Below are 23,401 nucleotides of genomic sequence, written 5' to 3' on the forward strand. Positions count from 1 at the left end.
ACTATACATAGAGCTTGACTCTGAAACGAAATTAAGAAAAAGCACAATAACTAGAAGGAGAGGCAGGGTCAGAGGAAATATTTTTTGTGTGTTTTAAAGACAGAATATACTAAATCATTTTTTAGGGCTAATGGAATAATGGAAATGAGGAAGAGGGGATAGCTGAATGTAACCCACTAGGCAACTGGAACTCCTGCAACCTAGAGATCTAGTTGAAATTGACCTTAATTTCACTTCTTTTGCCTAAAACAATAAAACATCTTCCCCATACATTTTGTTTATTTTTTCCATGCTTCTTCACTTTCTCTAAGTGACTCCTAGTTAGCCGTTAGTTATTCTTCCCTTTCCTGCTTATGTGCAAACTTCCTCAATTTCACACTCCATGAATTCATGTACACAGGTACAACACACACACACACACACACAGACACACAGACGTCTATACAAATCAAGGATCCTGTAATTTAAATATGTCACATTTTGCAGTTAATGTCATTTCTTATGCGCTTGTATGACCTGTTTCTTCTCAAAAGCTGTGCTTCTAGCAAGTATTTCTTCCTGACTAGTTTTACCATCCTCAGGATGCTGGTGTGTAAGAACTTCCCTATATTTCTCCAGACAAGATATACAAATGGCCAATAAGCACATGAAAAGATGCTTAGTATTATTTGTCATTAGGGAAATGCAAATCAAAACCATAATGAGATATTACTTCATATCCATTATGACTATAATTGACAGGATAGACAGTAACAAATTATAATAATAACAACTATTGCATCCTACAACTTCCATGAACCTTGAAAACAAAACTAGTCAGAAGACCACGTATTATAAAATTCCAGGGTAGGCAAATAAAGAAAAACACAGATTAGTGGTTGTGTAAGTCTGCTGGGGTGAAATTGAGATTTACTTCTACAGGTTATGAAGTTTCTTTTAGAGGGAACAAAATATTCTAAAATTAGGCTGTGGTGGAGGAGGAGTTAAGATGGCAGAGGATTAGGGGAACTCTAACCTTGTCTTGTTCCTCTAATATAGCTAGGTAGTTATCAAATGTTTCTGAGCACCCAAGAAATCAGTCCTTCAAGAACAAAACCTGCAAGTCTACGAGTAGGAAAGCGACCACTCTTCATGTTCATGGATTGGGAAAACACACAGTGTTAAAATGTGTATATTACCCAAAGCAATCTACACATTTAATCCAATCCCTATCAATATACCACCAGCATTTTTCACCGAGCTAGTACAAACAATCCTAAAATATGTATGGAACTGCAAAAGTCCTGGAATAGCCAAAGCAATTCTGAAAAAGAAAAACAGGGATCCCTGTGTGGGTCAGCGGTTGGGCACCTGCCTTTGATTCAGGTTGTGATCCCAGGATCCGGGATCAGGTCCTGCATCGGGCTCCCTGTGAGGAGCCTGCTTCTCCCTCTGCCTATGTCTCTGCCTCTCTCTCTCTCAGTCTGTGTCTCTCATGAATAAATAAATAAAATCTTAAAAAAAAGAAAAAACTGGAGGCATCATGATTCTATATTTTAAGCTGTATTAGAAAGCTGTAGTCATAAAGACAGTATGGTACTGGCACAAAAACAGACATATAGATGAATAGAAGAGAATAGAGAACTCAGAAATGGATCCACAACTATATGGTCAACTAATCTTCAACAAAGCAGGAAAGAATATCCAATGGAAACAAGACAGTCTCTTCAACAAATGGTGTTGGGAAGACAAGACAGTGACATGCAAAAGAATGAAACTGAAAAAAAAAAAAAGAATGAAACTGGACCACTTTTTTACACTATACAGAAAAATAAATTCAAAATGGATGAAAGACCTAAATGTGAGATAGGAAAGCATCAAAGTCCTAGAGGAGAACACAGGCAGAAATCTCTTTGAGCTTGGCTGTAGTAGCAACTTCTTACCAGAGTTCACTGGAGGCAAGGGAAACAAAAGCAAAAATGAACTATTGGGACTTCATCAAGGTAAAAAGCTTTTGCACAGCAAAGGAAACAATAAAACTAAAAGGGGGTTTAAAGAATGGGAAAAGATATTTGCAAATGACATATCTTATAAAGGGTTAGTATCCAAAATCTATAAAGAACTTATTAAACACCCAGAAAACAAATAATCCAATTAAGAAATGGGCAAAAGACATGAATAGACACTTTTCCAAAGAAGACATCCAGGTGGCTTACAGACACAGGAAAAGACACTCAACATCACTCATCATCAGGGAAATACAAATCAAAACCATGATGAGATATCATCTGACACCTGTCAGAATGGCTAAAATTAGTACAAGAAACAACAGGTGTTGGCAAGGATGCAAAGAAAGGGGAATCCTTGTGCACTGTTCATGGGAATGCAAACTGGTGCAGCCACACTGGAGAACAGTTTGAAGGCTCCCAAAAAAGTTAAAAATAGAACTACTCTATGATCCAGCAAGTGCATTACCAGGTATTTACCCAGAGGATACAAAAATACAGATTTAAGGGAGTACGTGCACTCCAATGTTTTTAGCAGTGTTATCAACATGTCAAATTATGGAAAGAGACTAAACATCCATCGACTGATGAATGCATAAAGAAGATTTGGTACACACACACACACACACAATGGAATATTAGCCATCATAAAGGATGAAATCTTGCCATTTGCAATCACATGGATGGAACTAGAGTGTATCATCCTAAGCAAAATAAGTCAGGGAAAGAAATACTATATGATCTCACTCATATGTGGAATTTAAGTAAGAAATCAGATGAATATATGGGAAGGGGGAAACGAAGAAAAAAGGAGAGAAGGAAACAAGCTGTTAGTGACTCAACAATAGAGAACAAACAGAGGGTTGATGGAGGGAAGGGGTGGAGGATGGGCTAGATGTCTAATGGGTATTAAAGAGGGCACTTCTTGTGATGAGCACTGGGTGATATAGGTAATTGATGAATCATGGAATTCTACTCCAGAAACCAATATTGCATTGTATGTTAACTAGAATTTAAATAAAAAAATAAATAAAAATTAAAAATGAATATACTAAAAACTGTTGAATTTTACTTTTAAAAATGGGTGAGCTTTATGGTATGTGAATTATATCTCAATAAAGCAGTTTAAGAAAATCTCAACAAATTCCATATACTATTATGTGGAAAAGGGAAGTCTTTGAAAAGATGAGGAAAGATGGGATCCAAAATACAAGGGGACTGGCCTTTAAAAGGGGAGTGATTGGGACGCCTGGATGGCTTAGCAATTGAGCATCTGCCTTTGGCTCAGGGCATGATCCTGGAGTCTTAGGATCCTGGAGTCTGAGTCCCACATCGAGCTCCCTGCACAGAGCCTACTTCTCCTCCCTCTGCCTATGTCTCTGCCTCTCTGTGTCTCTTGTGAATAAATAAATAAAATCTTTTAAAAAAGTAAAAGAGGAGTGATATTACCATTGTGCTGTATTTGTAAATGTAATGGTAGCACATGACTTTGTGCTTAGAAGGATTTAATGCTCTTCTGTTGCCTTGATAGTTTTTTTTTTGCCTTGACAGTTTTAATAGTTTTTTTTTTAAAAAACAAAAGGCCTCACATTTTTAGTTTGTACCAGGCACCCAAAATTGAGTCCTAAGTGGTCACATCTGTTTGATTGCTTCTATTGTTGTGGGGCAGTGTGAGGTAAGACTGTCAGTTGAGAATGGTAGAGGGGAGGCTAGAGGTTTAAGGAAAATGGGATGAGAATGAAATAATCATGAGAAGCTAGAGAAGTGTAGAAGAATTGCCACTCTGTGGTTGCTCCTTTTGAGTTTGTGGTGACTGTGATATGCCTGACTGCATGATTTTCCCAGCACTTAGTTGCAGTGGACATATAGAGGATATTGATGTGAGGAGTCATCTGGCATTGGGGATTTGTCAGACACCTGTGATAGAAGGAGAAAGGGATAATGACAATGATGGATGGTGGTAGATGAGGAAGGAATTATAGGAGAACGATAATGTATGAAGATAAATGGTAGGCTCAGTCAGTTGGAGATTTCATTGAGGGAGGAGTTTAGATCATGAATATAATTGAACAGAGATTGGAAGGATATAAGAAACTATCCAGATTAGTGATTCTGTAATTTCTGTTGATGATAAAAAGCTATATTGATTACAGAGTGACTAAAATCCCATGAGGGGAAAAGGTTATTGAAAATGCAGAAGTCAAGCAACTAGTCCAGTTGGCTAGATGGATTATCAACTTGCATAATGAAATTACTGAGCATAATGACAGGAGTGAGAGAAATAGCTGTGTGCAAGGCACACATGAGAGAAATGGACCAGTAGATGCCCGTAAGTACTTTGCTCTTTGCTGCATACCTTTACTCTTTTCTTTGCTTAGAATGAACCTGATAGTTCCTTGGCTGGCTGCCTCCCTTCCTTCCTTCTATCCTTCTTTCCTTCTTTTCCTTCCTTCCTCTACCTCCCTTCTCTCTACCTTCTCTTTATACCCTCAGCTGCAACTCAAAATACTGTCATTCTTTCAGGACTCAACTCAAATCACGTCTTCTCAGTTATATTGAATATATGTAAACTGGGAATAAATACATCTCAGAAGCCCTGAACAAGGTACATAGGACAAGTAGTCACTCAGCAGTCTACAATTTTCAGTGCAGGGATTAATTGGTAAAGCAGCACACTTTCTTGTAGTTGCAGCTTCCTGATGTCTTAGAGAGTACTTTTGGTCTCTTAAATGAAGATTATTACATAATAAATACATTTACAAATGTATTTGCAAATGTATTTGATGTTTTTTCTAAAATTTAGTTTTAACTAATGACAGATAGATCTCTATCAAATTTTTTTACAGAACACTGGGAGATACTACTTTAAACGTGGTAGGGAAATTTTTTGAGTTGTGTGTATTTTAAGTTGTTTTGTCTTTCAATAGATTTTATTTTTTAATGTATAGAAAGCCTTACGTTTTTTACAAAAATATTTATCTTTAAGTTGAAAACTTTTTCAAGTTGAGGGAATAATGATAGAATTATATATATAAATTTATATGTGTATATGATTTCTATATATGCCCTATTTTACTTATAATTATAACATTTTTATCACAATAAAATAATACATCTGAGAAGTGCTACAAATGTTTTTATAGTATTGTAGAGTGCATTTCATGATTATGAATTTGTTTCAGCCTGAAAAAGGTCCTGAACCTAGAGATACAAATTTTCAAACAAAGTTGAGTTTTCATCATCTAAAAATCAAGATTCCTTCATCTCACCAGAGGTCTGTTATTGAAACCAACGCAGGTAGATCAATTACCAAAGTTCCATTTTCTCAGCCCCTGGAACCTGCATTGGTAAGCACTGACCTTCTATTAACTAATTCTTGATGAGCCTATATCAAGAAAATGTACTTATTGGGAAGATTTAGATATACATAACTTCTTAACAAATCAAGGAAAAAATGCAGAGAACATTATATTTACAGCTATATACAGGCAGATTATTTTTAATGGATTGTCAGTTAACAACTGTGTCTCTTGGGATCACTGGGGAGAAGATATTCAGACAGAATTGAGTTCAAGTAGTATACTGGAGGGACCGATACCAGAGAAAGGAACAAGAAGAAAGCAGCATTGGGCAGGAATAGTCTCAGCCCTTTGCCAAAAGCACTCCCACTGTGAGATCTGGAGCAAAGATGATCCATTACAGGATTCTTACATTGATTCCTATGCTCAAACGTTGGCTGAGGGTTGCCTGAGAAGATGATGGCCTCAACCTGAAAGCTGAAGCAGATTCCAGAAAAGCTGCAATGCGGGGCAGGGGCTGGGGGGTGGAGGAGGCAAGTAGCTGTCAGCTAACAGCAGCTCCTTTGTTCAAGGAGGTCTGACCAGAGCACCTCCATGGCAGCCACAATGGTAAATAATAGCAATCACTGTGTATCTCCTACTCTATAGGCACCGTAGGTTCTCTTTACATATATTATTTGTAATCTTTGCACAACAATCCCTAGGGGTAGAATAATCTCCATTGTTCAGATGAAGAAGTTAAAAGATTAAATAACTAATATATTAGACAGCTGACATATTCAGTGTACTAGGTAAATATACCCATAAAATTTTTTTTGATAAAAATTTTCCTAATAATCCCGTATTACATCTTGAACAAACAACTAGTTTAAGAGACATTAATCTGGAAAGGAAAGGAAATGTGAAAGAAATGAAGAAAGAAAGAAAAAAGAAACCTAACATAAACTTTCCTATAATGTGAAGTTCTGAGTTTTGTTCCAAAGTTGCCAGCATATAATAAATACCTATTCAAAGAGATTTATCAGAGGGACTGGTTGTTTCTTGGAATCTAAAAGTTGAAGAGACAGCTGATTGCTAGAAATAGTTATCGGTCTTCTCTCTTTTTGAGTATCTCCGTCACTCTGTTTCACTGCTCTGCCTGTTTGACTTGTTCTCTGATTTTTGTCTCTCTGCCTCAAGCTCTGTCTCTCTTCTGTCTTGATCTCCATCTTTCCTTCTCTGTCTTTGTTTCTCTGCCAGTCTCTTTCTGTTCATAGTCTATTGGTCTCCATCGTCTCCATCTGTCTTCTCCTTTCTTCTCTCTTGTCAGTCTTTCTCTCTTTTGTCTCCTTATCCTCCCTCTCTCCCTTTCTTTCTGTTTCCTTCCTCTTCTCCTTTCCCCTTCCCTCCCTCTAACTTTTAGGTTTCTGATCCTGTCTTTCTCTTGCTCTCTCACTCTTTCTTGATTTGTCCATCTGTCTCTCTCTCTGCCTCTTTGCATCTTCAAGAAATAGAAAATGAATGTTGGCAAAATGAATTTAAATACAAATTTTTAAAAAATTAAAAAAATAGAAAATGAATCTTTATAATTTCTCTAACTTTGATATTACATAAATGGAAGTATCTCTATATATTTAAATGTATGTATTTTAAACCAATTACCCTTATTATATATGTTTTAACAGCTTCACAAATAACTTATAATCCCTTTCCATAAAAAGTATAATAATATATTAGCAATTAAACAAATGCTAAAATTAAAACACTTTTCTTAATAGTTAAGAAAGATAATTGAAGCACCATTTCCTAGTTCAAAACTTTAATTAGCTTATCTTACTATTAAGAGTGATTTAAAAAAAAAAAGAGTGATTTCACCCAAAGTATTCTTGTATAGTTCTTGTGCTATGCAGAACTCTTAGGAGTTGCTTGACCTAGCTCAAGCCAGAAAATTTTTTAGCTACTTGTCTAATGATTTAAAATTTAAATGGCACATTAAAATTGTATTAGTATGGCACATTATGACCTAGTCTACTAATTTGATGTTGTGTTTTTACTGTATTGAATTAGTTTATTTATTTCTGCTGTTGAATCCCCTATTTCACAAAACATTGATAGAGAACAAATTCTAGTACTCCTGGTAAGAAAAGCAGAGGCCTCTTAACAAGTACTCCATCCTCGAAAACTGCTGGTTTGGTGGTAAGTATTAGCCTTTGGTACTTGTAGCATCTATGTCTTGGTTCCCCCTCCTCCTTGCTATTCTGTTTCTATCACACCAGGGGAATATTCTACAAAGGGAAAAAAGTCTGTGTTTTTCTGTTGTATAGACATGCTTTCATTGGAAGTACTCTATATATTGCTGTACATTAGAGAAAGAGTAGAATACTGCAGTACCAACCAGGGTTTGGTTTGTTTGGTTTCATTTGTTGTTGTTGTTGTTGTGGCAAAATGCAGGTGATGTAAAATACTCTATTTTTAACAATGTTTTTTTTTTTTTTTTTGAGAGAAAGTACATGTGCGCAAGTGGGGTGGGGGAGGGGCAGAGAGAGAGGAAGAGAGAATCTTAAGCAGGCTCTGCTCTCAATGCAGAGCCTGACTTGGGGCTCCATCTCACAACTGTGGGATCGTGACCTGAGCCAAAATCAAGAGTGGGACACTTAACCTACTGAGATATCCAGGCACCCCTAAAATTTACCATATTAACTCTTTTGTATTGTACAGTTCAAGTACATTCACATGTTATGGAACCATCACTTTTTTTTTTAAGAGTTAAGTTGGTTTGGATTTATTTATTTATTTATTTATTTATAAAATAAATTTATTTTTTATTGGTGTTCAATTTGCTAACATACAGAATAACACCCAGTGCTCATCCCGTCAAGTGCCCACCTCAGTGCCCTGCTAAATTTCTTGCAAAGTTTTTCTTCTTGCAAAACTGAAACTCTATACAATTAAACACTAAGTCCCCATTTCTCCATACCTCAGTCCTTATCAACTACAATTCTACCTTCCTCCTGTGAATCTGGCTGCTTTAGATACTTCATATAAATAGAATCATACAGTATTTGTCCTTTTGTGATAGATTTCTTTTAGCATAGTGTCTTCATGTTGTAGCATGTGTCAGAATTTTTTTCCTTTTCAAAGGCTGAATATATTTCATTGTGTGTATATATGTTTTTTTATCTATTCATCTGTCTGTTGACATTTGGGTTACTTCCACCTTTTGGCCAGTGCAAAAAATGCTGCTTTGTAATGGTTTAAATATTTCTCACCCAACTAGAATTCTTCTTAGGTTCAAGTAAACAAAAGGAATATAACTCACAAGCAGGGCAGAAACAGGTGTTCCTCTTCAGTGGGATTAGTCTTCACAGAAGTCCATGGAGCAGTTTATTTAGCAGCTCAGATATAAGAAGATGAGGTCCAGTATCCTTTGTAATAGCACACAGACATAGTTTCCAGGGTCCCCACAAGAGACTCTCCAAATTATAAGTCAGGGAAATCCAAACTATGGTGCTTTTTGTAGACTTTATTTACATATAGCGTGTTTATCATTGATTCATAGTGCATTTACAGTTCTTCCTAGTCTACCTAGAGTTTATCATTCAGACATCATTTTTACCACTAGCAATGTTGGCATTGTTAACTTTATCAGGTTCCTAGTGAAACAGAGCATGAGAATTAACCAAAGATCAGTTTTTCAAGCTGGGAAAAAGGGTTCTTTACAAGTTTCCTTATTCTGGCTATTTCATATAAATGGAATTGTATAATACGTGGCCTTTGTGTCTGGCTTCTTTCACTTAACATAATGTTTTCAAAGTTCATCCATTTTATAATATGCACTTTCTCGCTTATTTATGGCTGAATAATATCCCATGGTAAGGATATACCATATTTTGTTTCCTGATTTGTCAGTTTGGGGGCATTTGAAAGAATAATATTGCTATGAATGTTCATGTACAAGTTTTTGTGTGAATATGTGTTTTCATTTGTATTGGGTATATGCCTAGAAGAGGAAGTAGAATTGCTGAGTCACATGGTAACTGCATGTTTAACACTTTTTTTGTAGTGGGCTTTTAAAAAACAACTTTATTGAAATATAATTAACATATCATACAATTCACCTATTTAGAGTGTGAAGTTCAGTGTTTTTTAGTATATTCACAAGTATGTGTAATCATCACCACAGTCAATTTTAGATCTTTTTATCACCTCAGAAAGAAACTCTGAACTTTTTTGCAAGAAAATGCTTCTAATGAGATAGTATTTCAACTTTAATTATGTAAAAATAATTGTCTCTGCCACATTTGACTTCTATAAGAGTAACATTTTTTTTATAGATTGATTTGTCCTCAGTGCAGAAAGCATCTTTTGAAGAACTACTTCCAAATGTCAGCAATTATGTTAATTCAAATGAAATTGTTCCTGTTTCAAATTTGCAAGAAAACTCTTCAGATGAGGTATTTTCAATTTCTTCTTTAATTACTAACATAAATGATTACTGTTATATTAAATACTTTGTGTATGGGATACTTTAAGAAGTCTGTAATTTGAGGCTGACATCATCCACATGAGGAGGCAGCCATCAGTTACAATTCTAAATAAAGGCTATTAGGCTGCCACAGCCTGAACATTGTCAGGACTTGGGGCTATTTTTTTTTATTTTATTTATTTATTTGAGAGACAGAGAGTAAGAGAGAGAGAGAGAGACAAAGAGAGAACAAGCAGGATAAGGGGTAGAGGGAGAAACAGACTCTTGACTGAGCAGGGAGCCTGATGCACACAGGACTTGATTCCAGGACTCGATCATGACCTGAGCCAAAGGCAGACAGTTAACTGACTGAGCCACCCAGATGCCCCAGGACTTGAGGCTATTAAACAACTAGAGGAAACATTGTTAGCCTCCTTTTATCCAAAACTCTGTTTTCATCTGTACATTTAAATTGTGATCACCAATTTCATTGTTAGGATAAATACATGGAAGTACATTGCTCGATTAAAAAAGAAGAAATAAAATTCATAAAACTAAGAGCCATAGAGGATGAGCAGTAAAAGAGAGAATAGGAAGTGGGGTGGAAAGAAAGAAAGAACCAGAGAGATGGGTTGTGGGAGCAGAGAGAGTAACAGAAGGATAGAGTAAGAGAAAAAGGCATAACTTGAGGGAGTTGCCATACCTCCAGCAAGTAATATGTTTGACATCAGCTGGGTGTCCTAGAATTCAACTCAATTCTGACACTATCTACCTGAAAATAGCATCAGATTCCAACAGGTAAAAGGCTAGTTCCACTAGACCATCCTCCACTTCAGATGCCACTTGCACATTTAAATTGTTACCTTTACTTCTGACTAACTGCCTATAAATCAGAGGTTCCCATGACCCCCTGTTTGGATTCTATTTATTTATTAGAGAACTCAGAAAACCTTTTACTTACTATATTACTGGTATATTATAAAAAATATAACTCAGGAATAGCCACATGAAAGAGATGTATAGGGCAAGGTATAGAGAAAGGGCAAAGAGCTTTCATGCTTTCTTGCAGGTCACCATTCTCCTTGAATCTCCTTGTTTTCATCAACCCAGATACTCTCTGAACCCTTATTCTTTTGGGATTTTATGGAGGCTTTGTAACCAAACTAACATAGGTTCTCTTCTTGAAAGTCACATGTAGAAACTATACCAGGTAGAGTTGTCCCACAAAGGAAACTATTTGCAGTGAATAAGGAGATTGTGAAGTATAACTTACAAAGCTGTGACTCCCCAGCAAGGGTGAATGGGTTAATTTTATTTAGGGTTAGGATGAATATTTAGATAGCAGAGTCTTGTCATCATATGTAGAGGGAGGCACAAGGTGGCACATGTGTCTTAAGGGGACACGCCTATATATACAATGTATGTTATGTAAATAAGGCTGGTGCTCCTCCTTGGGCAGAGATTTTAGCATTATAACGAGGTAAAGGTAATTGTCCATCATTACATTGGTCATTCCACAGTTTATCTGTGTAGACATGAGTCAGGGAAGGGAGCTAAGCCCAAACTGGTCTGGGTGGCTTGGGCCATGGAAGCTTTTCTTCCAGGCAGTCATTATTGTTGGAGGGGTAGTTTGGGTTTCCATCTCAGGATCCTATGCCCCTTAGGTCTTTGCCTGGGTTAAGAGATAAACTGGAAAAAGAGATTAAGGGAGAATGTGGAACAAAGGTTGGTGACTACAAGCAGGTGGGCAATAAAGTTTGTGTCTTAGAGTCTAGCTGGTGACAGCTTTATTACATAGGTACAGTTGATTAAATCATTGGCCATTGGCAACTGAGTAAGTCTCTGGCCCCTCTACCCTATCTGGAGGTTATGAGGTTGGCCTGAAAGTTTCAATCTTCTAATCCAGGATTGATTCGCCTAGCAACCAGTCCCCACCCTTAGGTGCATTCCAAAAGTTCTATCACATTAACAGAAACACCTTTATTGCTCTTATCACTTAGGAAATTCCCAGGGTTTTAGGAGCTCCATGCTGTCAATGGAAGTGAAAACCAAATCTATTTTTCTTATTAAAAATCACAATATCAGGGCCCTGGATGACTCATTCAGTTGAGTGGCTGACTCTTGATTTCAGCTTGGGTCCTAAGATCAGGCTCTGTATTGGGCTTGAGCTCAGTGGGGAGTCTGCTGGAGATTCTCTCTCTCTCTTTCTCCCCCACCCCTGGCTCATGCTCTCTCTCTCTCAAATAAAAATAGATGAATAAATCTTTTTTTAAAAATCACGATATCACAAGGTCAGTCTAACAAGAATCTCTTTACACTTGATGTCTTCTCATAGTAATTTTTAACCACTGAGACCTCCATTCTTTTCATCTAGCTGTATTTGCTGTATTTGGATTTGAGTCCAATTTCTCTCCCCTATTATAATACCCTATTATAGTGTCTTTTTAAAAAAAGTATGGTTGACATGCAATCTTACATTAGTTTCAGCTATAACAACATAATGAATGAACTCTATTGTAAAATTTTGAATAAAATCTTACTGTATAATTTCTTCTTTAACTGTATGGATGTATATTTCCTTTCTTATTGGGTAATGTGCCTAGGATATTTCCAAACTGTTTTCTAAAGTGGTATTACCATTTTACATTTCCACCAACAATGTTTGAGACCTGTAGTTTCTCTACATCAACATTTCATCTGCATTTAGTTTGGTCAATCTTTTAATCTGAACCTTTAGTTAAGTTAATCTTAACCTTTAGTATGGTCAGTCTTTTAACTTTAACCTCTCCAATTAGTATAAAGTGATATCTTACCGTGGTTTTAATTTGCATTTCCCTAATGACCAATAATGTTGATCACATTTTTATGTGCTTATTTGTCATCTATATATTTACTTTGGTGACATACCTGTTCATATCTTTTGCACATTAAAAAATGATTTTCTTATTTGTAGAATTTGAAGTGTTCCTTATATATTCTTGATGTAAATCCTTTATCTGATATATGCTTTGAAAGATATCCTCCCAGTCCATACCTTGTCTTTTTATCCATTCCACTTTTTTTAAAGATTTTATTTTTAAAGATTTTATTTATTTATTTATTTATTTTTGTTTGAAAGAGAGACAGAGATAGTGACAGAGATAGCAAGAGAGAGAGGACAAGCAGGGAGGAGAGGGAGAAGCAGGCTCCCCACTGATCAGGGAGCCTGATGCAGAGCTCGATCTCAAGACCTTGGGATCATGATCTGAGCCAAAGGCAGATACGTAACCAACTGAGCCACCCAGGTGCCCCTCCACTATCTTTTTTTTTTTTAATGAAAAAGCAGACTTTTTTGTGTATTTTACATATCATAAGATTCACCCATTTCAAGTTTACAGTTCTGTGATTCTTAGTATATTTATGGCATAGTGCAACAATTACATATGTCAGTTTTAGAACACTTCAAATCCTTCACACTTATTTACAGTTAAGCCCTGTTCTCATGCTCAGTATTTAGGCAAATACTAATCTACTTTCTGTGTCTAGAGTAAACTTTCCTGGACATTTGTTATAAATGGAATCATATAAGATGTAGTTTCTTGCAAAAGAGCGTCCCTTAAAGAACATAATTTTTAACTTTGATGAAGTCCAACTTGTCAATTTTTTTGTTTATTTTTTTATGAGATGCCTTTGTTGTCATATCTAAGAAATCTTTGCCTAAACCAGTGTCACAGAGATTTTTTTCCTAGGTTTTCTTCTGGAAGTTTTAAAGTTTTACACTAATGCCTTTGAGTTAATTTTTTGCTTATGGTGTGAGGTACAGATTCAAGTTTGTTTATGTATTTGCATACAGACATTCAATTATTCTAACATTTGTTGAGTATTCTTTTTCCACTGTATTGCCTTTCCGCATTTGTTGAAAAATGGTTATCCATGGATTTGTATGAGTTTGTATAAGATTATACTGTTGTCTATCTTTGTGTAAGTCCCACAGAGCATTGGATAATGAGGCACTATAATAATTCTTGAAATTAATGTTAGCCTCTAACTTTGTTCTTCTTTTTCAATTGTTTTGGTTACTTTAAGTCCTTTGCTTGTCTATATGAATTTTAGAATCAGCTTGTTGATTTCTACCAAAACAAAAAAAATCCTGTGGAATTCTGATTAGAATTGCATTGAATCTACAGATTAATTTGGGGATAATTGATATCATGGCAATATTGAGTCTTCCAACTCAAGAACAATGTATAGCCATCCGTTTTTTAGGACTTCTTTAATTAATTTCTCTCCAAATTATTCTGTAATTTTCACTGTTTGGGTCTTTATTCTTACTTGATGTCATTATTTCCCACCTGATGACAGTATTTTATATTTTTGATACTATTACAAATGGTATTCTTTTTCAATATCTGACTATTAATTGCTAGCATATAGAAATACTTTGTGTGTGTATGTACTGATCATTATTATTAGTCTGTTTGGGTCGCGATAATAAGATACCATAGACTGGGCGGCTTAAACAACAGAAATTTATTTTGTCACAATCCTGGAGTCTGGTAAGTCCAAGACCAAGATGTTAACTTATTCAAGTCCTGGAAAGGCTTTCTTCTGACTTGTAGATTTTCATCTTCTTGCTATGATTTCACATGGCCTTTCTCTCTCTGTGTGAAGTTTAAAAGAGCTCTTATATTTCTTCCTCCTCTTAAAAGGGCACCAGCACTCTCAGATTAGGACTTTGCCCTTCTTAATTCAATTAACCTTTATCCCCTTCTCACAGAGCCTATCTCTAAAATCAGTTTCATTGGGAATTAGGGATTCAACATATGAATTTTGTGGGGACAGAAACATTCCATTCATAACAAGTGTACTGCAAAGTTGCTAAACTTAATTATTATTTCTAGTAGTTCTCACCCCTACAAGTTTCCATGATGCCATAGGCAATTATGTTGTCTGTGGGGGAAAAAAGGATTTTTTTAAAATTTTTTATTTATTTTTTATTTATTTACTTATTTATTATAGTCACACACAGAGAGAGAGAGAGAGGCAGAGACATAGGCAGAGGGAGAAGCAGGCTCCCTGCACCGGGAGCCCGACGTGGGATTCGATCCGGGGTCTCCAGGATCGCGCCCTGGGCCAAAGGCAGGCGCTAAACTGCTGCGCCACCCGGGGATCCCCGAAAAAAGGATTTTTAAAAAGATTTTATTTATTTAATTATTTTAGAGAAAAGGAGACAAGGAGTAGGGAGAGGTGCAGTGGGAAAGGGAGAGAATCTCAAGCAGACTCTGCGATCAGCGTGGAGCCCAGCACAGGGCTCAATCTCACCACTCTGTGATCATGGCTTCAGCCAAGATCAAGAGGTGGACCCTTAACCACTTGAGCCACCCAGGCACCCCTACCTCTGCCTTTTAATCTGGATGCCTTTTTTTTTTTTCTTGCCTAATTTCACTGACTAGGTTTTCCTGTCCAATGCTGGGAGATAGTGGGGAGAGCAGACACCCTTGTCTTGTTTCTGTACTTTAGGGGGGAGCATTCAGTAGTTCACCATTAAATATGATCTTAGCTATAAGGTTTTCTTAGGATGAGGAGGTTCCCATCTATTCCTATTATGCTTAAAAGTTTTTATCAGGAATGGATGTTGGATTTTTGCTGAATGCACTTTTTGTAACTATTGAGGTGGTAATAGGATTTTTCTTTTTTTTTTTAAAAAAAAGATTTTATTTATTTATTCATGAGAGATACACAGAGAGAAAGAAGCAGAGACACACAGGCAGAGAGAACCAGGCTCCATGCAGGGAGCCCGATATGGGACTCAATCCTGGGTCTCCAGGATCACACCCTGGATTAAAGGCAGTGCTAAACTGCTAAGCCACCCGGGCTGCCCAGGATTTTTCTTTTTTAGTTTGTTAATATGGTGAATTGATGATGATTATGAATTGAATATAATACTCTGATTTATGTTCTAATGTTAAATCAACTCTGCATCCCATGATAAATCCCACTTAGTTAAGGTATATTTTTCTTTTTATGTATTGATGTATTTGATTTGCTAAAAATATTTTAGAATTTTTCCATCAGTGTTCATGAGAGTCTGTAGTTCTATCTATCTATCTATCTATCTATCTATCTATCTATCTATGTATCTGATATTTAGCATGCTGAGTTTAGCATGAGAGTAATGCTAGCCTCATAGAACAAGTTGGGAAGTACTCCTTCATCTTCAATTTTCTGGAAAAGAATTAGTATTATTTCTGCCTTAGATGTTTAGTGAAGCCATCTAGGCCTGGAGTTCTCTCTTTTGGAAGGAAGTAAGCTGCAGTTAAAAATCTCTTTAGGGCTATTCAGCTTACCTATTTCTTCTTGAGTGAGGTTTGTTAGTTTGTGTATTTCAAGAAAGTTGTCCGTTTTCTATTATTTGTCAAATTTATTCCTAAATGTTGTTTATATTATTCCCTGATTATCCTTTTAATATGTTGGTATCTGTAGTGATATAGCCTTTCTCATTACTGATATTGGTAATTTTTGTCCTCTTTTTTCTTTCCACATTAATCTGGCTAGAAGTTTGGTTTCATTGATTTTTATCTATTGTTTTTCTTTTCTTTTCTTTTTTTTAAAAAGATTTTACTTATTTAGTTATTCAGAGAGAGCATGAGCAGGGAGAGGGGCTGAGGGAGAGAGAAAGAGAGCATCTCAAGCTGACTCCATGCTGAGTGCAGAGCCCAATGTGGGGCTTGATCTCATGACCCTGCAATCATGACTTGAGTGAAATCAAGAGTCAGATGCTTAACCAGGTGCCCCGCTTTATTGTTTTTCTATTTTATATTTCATTGATTTTTTGCTTTCATATTATTTTCTTTTGTCTGCTTATTTTGGGTTTAAATTTGGTTTTGTTACTTTTACTTTCTTAATGTGGAAGCTGAGTTCTTTTCTACGGTAGATACTTAATGTTACTTATTCGCTTCAACTACTGCTTTAGCAGCATCCCACAAGTTTTTATATGCTGTAGTTTCATTTTCATGCAGTTTAAATACTTTCCACTTGCCATATCTGTTTATTCTTGGATCCATGGCCTTTGGAAGTATGCTATTTTTTGTCTACATATTTGGAAAATTTTCAGAGATCTTTCAGTTACTAATTGCTAAATTTAATCCCATTGTGGTCTAAGACCATTCTTTGTATGCTTTGTATGTATGCCTTTATTGAGATATGTTTTATAATCTATTTGGTTTATTTTGGTATATGCTCTACAACACTTGAGAATAATGCATATTCTTTTTTTAGTAGAATGATCTACAGTATCAGTTGCATCAGGTTGAGTGGTAGTACTGTTCAAATCAATTGTACCTTTGCTGATTTTTTGCCTATTTATTCTATCAATTATTAAGAGGTATTAAAATATTAGACTATGATGGTGGATTTGTCTATTTTTCCTTTTATTTCTACCCTTTTTGTTTTATATATTTTGAGGCTCTATTACTAGGTATGTAAACAATTAGAATTGTTTATGGTTGTTAGGTTTTCTTGATTAATTCACCCTTTCTTCATTATGATGGATCTTCTTTATTCCTGGTAATATTCTTTGCATATAAATCTACTTTTTCTGATATTAATATAGCTATTATATCTAGCTTTCTTTTGACTGTCGTTAACATGGTATATATATATATTTGTATATGTTTACTTTTCCTTAAAAAATGTTTTTTTAATTTTTAAATAAGTTTCAGGTTTGCAGCAAAATTGAGAGACATGCAGAGATTTCTTATATATCACTGCTTCAGTACATACATAGCCATCACCATTATCAACCATGTACCCAGTGACATTTTTTTTAATCCAAGGATGAATCTACATTGGCATATTATAATCACCCACAGTCCATAGTTTACCTTAGGTTCCACTCTTGGTGTTGTGTATTCTATGAGTTTGAATAAAGGTTTACTATTGTCAGTATTTTAGATATTGGCCATTCTAATAGGTGTGTGGTAGTATCCAATTGCTGTTTTAATTTGCATCTCCCTGATGAGGAAATATGATATGGAACATCCTTTAACATGCTTACTTGCCATCTGTACAGCTTTGGTAGATTCTCCCAAGAAAACTCTGGTTCTGTTCAGAAGAACAGAAATGATGCTGGGCAGGAAAATAGCAGATGCCCACCACAGAAAATGATATAGATTTTATAGTAGAAGTTGTTTCTATATAGGCTTTACTTACAATGGGAAGGGCCCTTGGTAAATACATATGTCTATTTCTGAGTTCTAAGAAACTAGATATGTCACTTTTGGAAAATACACTATTTCTTTATTCTAGAGTCTTTCTGTTTAATGGGCAGTTGTCAAAATTCATTGAGTTGGGGGCAGCCCTTGTGGCGCAGCGGTTTAGCGCTGCCTGCAGCCCGGGGTATCGAGTCCCACTTCGGGTTCCCTGCGTGGAGCCTGCTTCTCCCTCTGCCTGTGTCTCTGCCTCTCTGTGTGTGTGTCTCTATGAATAAATAAATAAAAACTTTTTAAAAAAATTCATTGAGTTGGGAAATCAAGGAATCTAGTATTTGGCTCAGAATTAAAATAAATTTGTGTTTTAATTCAGTAAATCATGTAAATTTGCTCTCTTGCACTTTGGAATGCTTGAATCTCAACTCTATCATTACTTTCTCTGTGTCCTTAGATAAGGTATGTAAATTCTCTGAACCTACATTTCCTCATTTTACAAGTGAGGATGATATAATCTGCTGTTTCTGGTTCTTGTGAGTATTAAATAAGCAAATGCTTAAAAACCAATTCATGAATGTCTGGAGTGGAGTAAGCATTTCACAAATGTTTCCTATCATTAATATGTATGAAATATGGATGTTGAAACGATTTGCTTTGAAATAAAACAATGTATACCTATAGTACCTAAAAGAATTATGCACTATCTGCTTTTTTTTTCTTTTTTAGTTTCCTTCAAATACTTCAGAAATATGTTGTATTATTAGAGCAACACCAGGAACTAGACAAGTGAAAAGTAAAGATGTTATTGTAAAGAAGAAGAAATATTCTGCACCTAAAGATATTCCCCAAGGTACTATTGTGTGAATGTAGAGCCTAGTTTTTGGATGATATAAAACATTTTTTCATTGTAAATTCTTTATGCACACAGGAAGTACACTTGTAAACTGTACTCTGAAAGTTCTCGTACAAAGTGAAAATGGTAAAATTACAAAAAGTTTGGTTAGGTTTTAGAACTTCAGTAAAATATTTTTTTGAATGTCAGATATTTAATCTTGAAAAATTAGCTTATGCCATTGATTGAAATGTATTTATCTAGGATTACTTTTTCTTACAACTGTTTGAAATTTAGTGTTGTTGGGTCTCACCTTTAGTGAAAAGTGAAAATACTTTGTGAAAATACTTTTCAAATATTTTTGCGTTCACTTATCATTGGTTGAGAACTTCCTCTGTAAAAGGTACTGAGAGCTAAATATCTTATTATATCTCATTTATTTCTTACTATGGCTTTATAATAAGCAGATGTGTACTATTACCCTCATTTTATATGTGAAGAATCCGTGGCTTAAAGTGGTATGCAATTTGTCTAAGATCATACTGCTGGTAGTTGCAAGGAATTCAATCTTTCAAGGCTTTTAAACTCCAAGTTTATATTTTTCTGTTCTCCTAACTGTATATCAGACAGGATGTCTGATTAGTCATTGGAGCCTGGGAACTTTTATGAATAAGAAAGCAGTTAAACAATTGAAATTTAATGGATTATGCACAACTTCAGTCCAACTAAACTGTCTTTTGCTCCTTGTCCCCATTTCTGCCACAGAGCCTTCCCTCAGCATTCCTTAAGTTCACAGAGGTCTTCTCTTTTCCCCTAAGTTCCTTGAATACTTTATTCAGTGCTACTCATTTGACACTTACTAACATATTACCACGTCACATAATTCACAATGCTAATTTTCCTATTCTTCAGGTTAGGAAATTTTCAAAGACAGAAACCACATAATAGATTTTGTTTTAATCTCTGTCTCTGATGACATTAGAATGGTGATAAGGAATAGTAGATGCCATGTCAGTTAGGGTTTTCCCAAAGAAGCAGAAGAGTAGAATATATCTACACATATATACATATTCATATATATACACATATACATATGTGTTATTTTAAGGAATTGACTTAGGCAGTTGTAGAGTCTGGCTGAAAACTGTAGGGTGGGTTAGAAAGTCTTGAGTAGGAGCTGATGATGCAGTCCTTATGAGGAATTTCTTTTTTCTCAGAGAAACCTCAGTTTTGCTCTTAAGGCCTTTTAACTGATTGGATGAGGTCTACCTAATTTCCTTTACTTAAAGTCCATTATTATAGATGTTAACCTTATCTACAAATTACCTTCACAGCAACACCAAAATTAATATTTAATTTAATTGGTTAATATAGCCTAACCAAGTTGACACATACAATTAACTATCACAGTCTACTTCATGTCAACTTTGTAATAATATACCTCTCCTTAAACCATATTTAATCTATAATAAAGTAACAAAGTCACACTTCTCCCCAACATAATGCAGCTGTCCTACAAACAACCCAAAATGTGTCAATTCCTTCCCTAGTAGAGGATGCAAAATCCTTGGGTAGTGTTTACTCCTCTTCTTGATATCCTGTAACTCAAGTACTATAACATAGTTAACTTTTAATACATTTTATGTTAGACGATATAGGAATAAGACAGGGAAGAAAACAAAGATATTTGCTTAAACAACTTAGGTGGACATAACTGTTATTTATAATTCTTCCTCCACTAGCATTTCACATTTCCTCTTCCCTCAGCAAGCACCTCAGCTGGTCATAGTTCTTAAAGTAGTGGGGTAATATAAAACTCATTTAGTACTCTGGGCCATTAGTCCCGCTTGGATAAAGTTGTTGTAATTTTCCATTGACCTTAATCACAGGGCATGGTAAGAGATGCCCTAAAGAATCTCCTGTATTCCAGACTTACTCTTCCTTGCCTCCATTGTGGAGGAAATTTCACTTTAGTGGTCAGGATCATTCACCCTGGATAGCACAGTAATTCCCTTCTTTGCTTGTTGATTCAGAGGCCTAAGGAGCCCAAAGCAGCCAGATGGCAGTCTTAGCTTCCAGTTTAATGGAATCATTGTTGTGTCTCGTGGTGAAAGCATCCCTTCCTTTGGAACTAAGACCTCTAGGCCAGCAAAGCATGGTCTGTCATGGGAGCAGGAAGCAGAAAATTTTGCTAGTGGGCTACTAAGGGTAATATTGAGTGATCTCACTTCCACCTCCATTTCTTGGTTCCTGGACCTGTGAATCCTGGCTGTGGGAGAAATAGCACCATATATTAGATGCTGATTCAGAGCATATACAACATTCTGGAGAATCTTGTCTCAGCCCTGCAAAATATTGCTGCCTAAAGGTTACTTCAACTGAGTCTTCAAAAGGCCATTCCACTAGTCTGTCAAGCCAACTGCTTCAAGATGGTGGGGGACATGGAAAGACCAGTAAATTCCATGAGCTTGGGCCTTTTGCCATACTTCTTGTGCTATGAAGTGAGTTCTTTGATCAAAAAAATGCTATGTGGGGTACCATGATGGTGGATAAAGTATTTTCTCAGTCCTTGGATGGTTGTTTTGGCAGTAGCATTGCATGCAGGACAGGCAAATTCATATCCAGAATAAGTGTCTATTCCAGTAAGAATAAAATGCTGTGCCTTCCGTGATGGAAATGGTTCAAGGTAATCAACCTGCCACCCAGTAGCTGGTTGATCACTCCAGGGAATGGTGCCATGGTGCCATACTGTGGATTCATTGTTAATCTCTGCTGCTAACAATTGAATATTCATCAGTGGCTATAGCCAAGTTAATATTAGTGAGTTGCTGGGCTCATGCATAGCCACCATCCCTGCCACCATGGCCACTTTGTTTTTTAGTTTATTGGGTGATGATGGAGGTGGCTGGAGAAAGAGGCTGACTGGTATCCACAGAATGGTTCATCTTATGATTCTTAAAGTCTTTGTCTGCTGAGATCACCCTTTGGTAGTATTCATAGGGGACACATATACCTACCTTCATGTTTTTGCCCATTAAGAGAGGTCTATCCACATACTTCTCTAAATTTCCTTGTCATCAGTTTTCCAAGCATGTCCCTTTTAGGTCCCTAACTATCCAGCCAAACTATTGGCCATAATCTGTTAATCAGTATATAACCATATATCTGGCTATTTCTCCTTCCAACAGAGTGAATAGTGAGATGTATTTCTTGAAGTTCTACCCACTGGAAAGATTTACCTTCACCAATTTCCTTCAGGGATGTCCCAGAAAGGAACTATATAGGTCCTATAGATGACCCTTTTAGGTGTTGTCTGCATATCATGCAGAACCATCTGTAACCAAGTCTGAGAGTTTTTTTCCTCAATCAACGGGTTGTGAAGAACTCCCCATGATGCCAAAAGTGCAGGCCGGGAGACAGAAGATAGCATAACAGCAGTGGCAACCATGGGCATTTGGGCCATTTCCTCATCTAACTTACCTGTGCCTTTGGGGCTTGAGCTCAATTTCATATATATACCATTTCTATCTGACAATGCAGTGCTGTTCTGCACAGCCAGCTTTGTGGCTTGATATATCAGACTATGTATAATTCATGGTGGGCAGCTCAGCTCTCATTGTAACTTGGCATCCCATGGTTAAGTATTCAGGCTCTACTAAGGCCCAGTAGCAGACCAAAAGCTGTTTTGTAAAAAGGAAAGTAGTTATTAACAGAAAATGCTAGAGATTTGCTCCAAAATCTTAAGGACTTGTGCTGTGATTCACCTACAATATCCAAACATGTTTCACTAACCCTTCAGGCACCATTGGATCTGCTAGATATTATGGTACAAGTGGCAGAGCATCTTGCATAGTAGCCTGGATCTATTGTAAAACCTTCTTTTATTCTGAGGCTCCCTCAAAACCAGTAGCTTTCAGGCTCTTAGTAAATGGGTTGGAGTAGTACACTTAAATGAAAAATATGTTGACTCTAAAAGCTAAAAAGGCTTACTAGGCATTGTACCTCTTTTTTTTTTTTTTTTTGGTTGTAGGAGGACCCAGATGCAACAACTTATTCTTTACCTTAGGAAGTTTATCTCTCATATCACTGAGCCCCTAGACATTTAACTGAGGTGGAAAGAGACCCAGCTATTCCATTTCCCTAGGCCAAGGAGACCCAGCAATTCACTCCCAAGAGTATATCCAACTGAAATATGTACATATGTTCATCAAAATATGTTTGCTAGGATGTTCATAGCAGGGTTTAGATAATAGCCCTAAACAAGAAATAATCCAAATGCCCATCAGCAGTTGAATGGATTAATAAACTGTAGTACCTTCATTTGTTGGGAGTGCTAAACAGCAGTGAGAATCAAAAATGTGCAGTTACATGCAACAGTATTGATAAATCGCACATAAGGAGTCAGACACAGTAGAGTACATTTAGCATTACTTATGTTTAGTACAAAGCTAGGCAAAACTAAACTATGATGAAAATCACCATAGTGGGCTATTAACTAGAAAGCGTTATGAAAGGAAGTTCTAGGGTATCATTAGTGTTCTGTTTCATTATCTGAATGCTGGTTACATGGGTATAGTAAGTCTGTGAAAACCCATCAAGCTTTACAGTACATATATGCATACTTTTCTGCGTAAATGCTATACTTCAATAAAAGT

The 23,401-nt window shown here is 36.2% G+C and overlaps 1 protein-coding gene across 1 annotated transcript in view; it reads left to right on the forward strand.

Moving 5' to 3' along the window:
* MEIKIN (meiotic kinetochore factor) overlaps positions 1–22,599 on the forward strand; it is a 73,759-nt gene extending 51,160 nt beyond the window's left edge. Inside the window, exons 10-13 of the mRNA XM_055301521.1 lie at positions 7,379–7,459; positions 9,598–9,717; positions 18,641–18,764; positions 22,565–22,599. Of these exons, the coding sequence (XP_055157496.1) occupies positions 7,379–7,459; positions 9,598–9,717; positions 18,641–18,764; positions 22,565–22,599 (360 nt within the window). The remainder of the gene's footprint in view (positions 1–7,378; positions 7,460–9,597; positions 9,718–18,640; positions 18,765–22,564) is intronic.
* The last annotated feature ends 802 nt before the right edge of the window (positions 22,600–23,401 follow it).

The sequence above is a fragment of the Nyctereutes procyonoides genome, unplaced genomic scaffold (genome assembly GCF_905146905.1).
Source record: "Nyctereutes procyonoides isolate TBG_1078 unplaced genomic scaffold, NYPRO_anot_genome, whole genome shotgun sequence".
NCBI classification, from domain to species: Eukaryota; Metazoa; Chordata; class Mammalia; order Carnivora; family Canidae; genus Nyctereutes; species Nyctereutes procyonoides.